Below are 5,752 nucleotides of genomic sequence, written 5' to 3'. Positions count from 1 at the left end.
ACATGAATAAGTCTTTCCTTTGGATATAATTGTTGTTGTTTTAGTGTAATACGCATAAAAAATCTATTTTTTTGTGAAATAAGACCTCTCACCTTACCCTGTAAGAGAAACTGGTGGCAGAATTTTTGCCTAAATAAAATCTTGTTGTGTGGCAGTATTAGAGGGCAACCAGCTAAATAGATTGAGATGTCTGACAGTGATTTATAATGGGGTCAGTTGTCTGTAAAATTCCCTTTTAGTCTAAGAAGATGAAACCTTACTCTTGGCTGTGTAAAAAATAGGCTTTTCTTTCTTTACTATCATAAGAGGACATATCTGATTTATCAATAGTAGTTTATTGGCATATAAGATAAAAAAATATTTAGAGCTGATCATAGTAGCATGCACCTGTAGTCCCAGCTACTTAAGAAGCTGAGGTGAGAGGATCACTTAAGCCCAGGAGTTTGATACCAGCCTGGGTACTATAGCAAAACCTGTCTAAGGGGTAAAAAAATGAATTTAGGACACAACCCTGTTTTATCTTACCAGATGTCTGATTCATCAAGGCAGCATTCATTTCAACACCCTTTCTTGTGGTATATTATGGTGTAGCTTCTGTGTGGCATTAATAGATGAGAGTTGGGGAGGGTTTTTTTGTTTGTGTTTTTGGAGACAGATTTTTACTCTGGCATCCTGACTAGAGTGCCATGATAGCTCACAGAAATCTCAAGTTCTCAGGCTCAAGCAATCGTCTTACCTCAGTTTTTAATTTTTTTTTTTAGTAGCAACAGGGTCTTGTTATTGCTCAGGCTGGTCTCAAACATCTCAATGCAAGCAATCCACCCACCTTCGCCTCCTAGAATGCTAGGATTAAGGCGTGAGCCGCCGCGCGTGGCAGTAGATGAGTATTTGAGCTAGATTATTTTGATAGCCAAATGGAGAATGGATTGAAGGGAGAACAACATTGGAGGCAGAAAGATAATTGGGAGATTTTACATTAGGTGATTGGTGATAAGTTCCTAACCTATAGCAGTATATAGTCAGGATATAGAAAAGAAAATAGATGGCTTGGCACCCATAGCACAGTGGTTATAGCACCAGCCACATACACTGAGGGTGGCTGGTTTAAACCCAGCCCGGGCTAGCTAAACTGCAACAAAAAAAATAGCCAGGTGTTGTGGCGGGTGCCTGTAGTTCCAGCCACTTGGGAGGCTGAGGCAAGAGAATCGTTTAAGCCCAAGATTTTGAGGTTCATCTGTGAGCTGTGACACCACGGCACTCTACCCAGGGCAACATAGTGAGACTTTGTCTCGAAAAAAAGAAAAGAGATTAGAGAAATATTTAGGATACAGAAACTGAGTAATTTAACAATAAATAGATAAGGTATATGGCATGAGAGACTCGGGGATGTTGAAATGACCAGTTGTAAAGAGAATATAGAAGGAGCAATTAGTTTGATGAATTGCTTTTGGACATGTTAAGTTGAAAGCGCCTAAGGAATGTTCAAGTTTGTTTCTGTACCTGGAATTTTAATAAGTAGTTCTGAAGGTCTGGGCTGAAGTGTTTAGAGCAAAAAGAGTCATAGGCAGAGGATAAGTCCCAACAATTAAGGGACAGGAGAAGGAACCATATAGAAACTAGGAAGAAATAGCTGGCCGGGTGAGGTAACTCACCCCTGTAATCCCAGCACTCTGGGAGGCCATGGTGGGTGGATTGCTCAAACTCAGGAGTTAAAGCAAGAGTTGAGCCTCTGTCTGCTAAAAATCAAAAACTGAGGCAAGAGGATCAGTTAAACCCAAGAGTTTGAGGTTGCTGTAAGCTGTGATGTCACCATGACACCCTGCCCATTGCAACAGTGAGACACTGTCTCAATAAAAACCAAAAAAATACATAGTTCAGCATTACAGAAATCAAAGGTATAGAAAGTCCAAAGTGTTGGAGAAGTACCTGAAATCACAAATAAGTAGAGAAAAACAAATGAATCTTCTCATTTTATGTTCTCTGCTCTGTCCCAGGGTTTGTTACCTCGAGGTGAGAAGCCCAATCCTTTGAGGCAAAAGAACGCCAAGGTGAACCAGCTTCTCAAGGTTTCCCTGCCGAAGCTTACCAATGTGCAGCTCCTGGATATAGATGGGGGCTTCGTGCACTCGGACGGTGCCATCTCCTGCCATGACATGTTTGATTTTCTGCATCTCACAGGAGGAGGCTATGCAAAGATCTGCAAACCCCTCCATGAACTGATCATGCAGTTGTTGGAGGAAACACCTGAGGAGAAGCAAACCACCATTGCCTGACTGGCTCCCATCAGTGTTAATAGCATCCCAGCTTCCTCAGATCAGTTATGTCACTGGCACTACAGAATCCTTCTCTTTCTTAAGGCACTTTGCATTGTAGAATGTTCCTGGATGTTCATATCTAGTGTTTGAAGGGGAGGAGGGATTTAAACTGGTCCTGTACATAAAAGGTTTGTTTGAGACAGGAGAAAAATTAGCCAAGGAAGATTGTTGTTTAAATTCATTTGTAACTAGAAGCGGACTTTTTAGTTGTATGTGTGACATATTTTTTGAATTATCACTGTTTTTCCTAGGACAACAGCAAGCATAAGTACTGAACAATATGAAGATTTTTTTTGGCCTTTCTATGGATTATGTCATATATAATAATCAGAATCACACCTACTTGGCTTTAAAACAGATGTTTTCTTCTAATTTTTAAGGTTCATAATTTAGTCTTTTGCTTTTATTTTGCTTTCATATGTATCCTCAATATTTTCTTAATATTTAGCATCAGAGTGAACATGCTTTGTCATTCAAATATGGGAGACACTATAGTTATATGTGAATTTGTCCCACTTTCTTAATCTTTCCTATGCTAAGCAGTGAAAAAACAGGTTTTGCCCCATTCGGGGACTCTTTAGAGGGTATTATTTTTATGCTGCTGAATATCATGTCTGTAGTAGACCCATGCATGCAGCCTTTCCTCCGTTTTCTTCTTCATCCTCCCGTATGCCACCTCACCCCATCTTTTTTTCTTTTTCTTGGTCCTTGTTGACATTACAAACTTTTATCGCATTTTTGACCTAGGAGCTCTGTTGCTGGAAGTATACATCCCAGCCAGTTACTCTCATAATATTACCGATATAGAACTCATTCTTGTGTAGTGGTCTGTGTTCTAGAGTCTGTGTAGTGCTATCCATATTCAGAGTTCTGGTTTGTTTTCTTTTTCCCTTAAAACCTGTTATAGTTTCCCTTTTTTAGAAAAAACAAAATCAGAACTCTGTTCCCCATTCCATAGTGTCTGGCATCATTTCAAGTTTTACGATATCTTAAGATATATATTTTATTTCTTTTTATTGTCTTAGTGTTTAAATTTTATCAATCCCCAGAAAATTTGGCCTTTTCCCGTGGGGAAGCTGCTCTTTAGAACATTCTACTTCTGTTCCACCATTTTAGTGAAAAAGAACTAGGTTAGTTTAACTTTTAAGGTTTCTCATTAATGTATCTTCTTCTTACACTTTCTTTCAAGAGAACTCTTTATAATCTTAATGTTTGCTTGAGCAACACAAACTGCCATTTAGAAAAATAATGAGATAATAGATGGCTTATTGTTCAGTATACCTATGGAATGTGTGCAAACCGGGTCTACAAATAGATATTTTGAACTGGACCAGATGGGTATTGAAGTAACCCATCAAAATGTGCTCTGCAGTGAGCTTAATGTTCAAGTTCAGTAAGTGAGGTAATATGTTTTATGTGCTGTTTGCAAAGCAAATGGCTGTGCTTTTGTAGTTGGAGGAAGGGGTTGCTGATTGCTACTAAGACCTACTTCTGATTGAGAAGGGTAGAACTTGGGCTGTTTTTTTTTTTTTTTTTGGTCAACCTCTTTCTAGAAATGTTTTTGTTTTTTGTCTTTTTAAAAAAATGCTTTTTTTGAATGTATCATGTCTTCATTAACAGAAAATACAGGTGGTGTTTACTAAACTTGTTTACTATACTATAATTTCCTTTTTATTTTTAGTAGCCCAGGTTCCCGAGTTTTTCAAGACAGATTTATTCTCAACTGAGATGTAGTTGTTTATAGGAAGGAGAATTAAGCCAGAATTTTGTGTGTGAAAAGAGTTTCCTATCCAGGTCTTTTTCTCTTTGTCCAAGGATGGGAGTACGGCCCAGATAAACCCATTAGGTTACTCCTGCAGCATGCGCTTCTAGCTTCTCTCTTGACTGAGAATCAAATAATCCCTTTGTGAGCTGGCTGTCAGCTCCTTGGCTTATGTGTACATGTAGAAACCTCAGATATAAAACCTGCATTTTATATCTACCAGAGCTATTCAAGCAATAGTATTTGAACCACTAGCCTTTTAAATAAAATTCTGCCCCATTACTAATGAGCAGATACCGAGTTCACTTTCATTTCTTGTATTTCTTTGTACTGCTTTAAGCAAAAAGTGTTAATATATTTTTTTGATTGACATCCACTTTGCTTCAGTGACAACTATACTGATTAGTCTTTGTACTTTTTAAAAAAAATCTGTAAATTTAATACATTGTCCAAGTTAAATGTCCTAGTTGTCATTGTGATTAAGGGGCCAACTTTACAGGCAGCTAGCAGAGACATTATTCTGTTCCTCTCCCAGCAAATTTTAATTCCTTTGCCCACACATTCCTGCTACACTAGATGGTAGCCAGTGATGAAACTAAAGATGTCTGTGGACGTATCTTGAATGTGGCAGGTTGAAGATACACTTCCTACACTGCCAAGGGTGATTTAGGAGATGTTGTCTTTATGTCCTCATATTCTAGATTGCCATAGGCAGCGTTTGGGCCACCACCTTGGGTCTTTTTGGACTATTGAAGGCATCTGCCTAAGCCTGAAACCTTTTGTCATAAACCTTAACCTGACACAAGAAGTCTTGAGTAGCTCATGCCCTGCTCTTAAGAATTGTCTCGTTAAAAAAAAAAATAGTTCAAACTGTCTTTTTTTATTTTTTTAACCTAGTCACTGTTTACAGTTGTATGCTAAAGCCTGAAATATTGTCTGTGCTGTGGTGTATGAGCATTGCCAATTTTATATTTATTGCAGTGAAGAAGAAACTAAAAATATATGAAAATGAGGAGCATGTCCAAGCTCCTAACTTTTGTGTGGGTGCATGTGGGAGAAGTGAGTTGGGGCCTCTTGAAAGGAGGCATTTTGGAGAGGGGTCCCCCAGGCTTCTTCTTGGTGTTCCTGCTTGGGGATCACTGCTGCTAGCTGACTGGACCTCCCCAACGAAAGTTTGTGATTCTGCTTTGGCAAAGTTTCATTGACAGTAGAACTCATTCTGTTTTAGTGTATATTTCAATATAAATGTAAACATCTCGCTCAAACTTGCTTATGTGTGTCTTCCTTATCATAGTTTAGATTCCAATGGGTCCAGTGGGGGGAAAAAAGGATGGGTTGTTAAGGAAATTGGATCCTTAGATCATCCTGCTATTTTTCTGTAGAACTTAGCATACCAAGCTGACTCTTAATCACTTAAGCATGTAGGGTGGCAGGGTGGGGTGAGTAGATGTAAGAAATCCTAAATAGTAGATACTGGAAAAATTGTCAAATGAATGTTGCAGACTGGTCAATAGTATCTGCAAGTTAAAAAGAATTAACTTGGGCAGTGCCTGTTGCTCAGTGAGTAGGGCACCGGCCCCAAATACTGAGGGTGGCAGGTTCAAACCCAGCCCTGGTCAAACTACAACAACAAAAAAAATAGCCAGGTGTTGTGGCAGGCGCCTGTAGTCCCAAC

The 5,752-nt window shown here is 38.9% G+C and overlaps 1 protein-coding gene across 1 annotated transcript in view; it reads left to right on the top strand.

Moving 5' to 3' along the window:
- The window catches only part of PAFAH1B2 (platelet activating factor acetylhydrolase 1b catalytic subunit 2), an 11,215-nt gene extending 5,873 nt beyond the window's left edge, over positions 1-5,342 (top strand). The window contains exon 4 of the mRNA XM_023517306.1: positions 1,947-5,342. Within this exon, the coding sequence (XP_023373074.1) occupies positions 1,947-2,273 (327 nt within the window). The 3' untranslated portion in view covers positions 2,274-5,342. The remainder of the gene's footprint in view (positions 1-1,946) is intronic.
- Positions 5,343-5,752: the final 410 nt, after the last annotated feature.

The sequence above is a fragment of the Otolemur garnettii genome, unplaced genomic scaffold, assembly GCF_000181295.1.
Source record: "Otolemur garnettii isolate 467f Iridium unplaced genomic scaffold, OtoGar3 scaffold00108, whole genome shotgun sequence".
Classification (NCBI taxonomy): domain Eukaryota; kingdom Metazoa; phylum Chordata; class Mammalia; order Primates; family Galagidae; genus Otolemur; species Otolemur garnettii.
The sequence above is the reverse complement of the archived record's forward strand: the minus strand, read 5'-3'. Positions and strand labels throughout refer to the sequence as shown.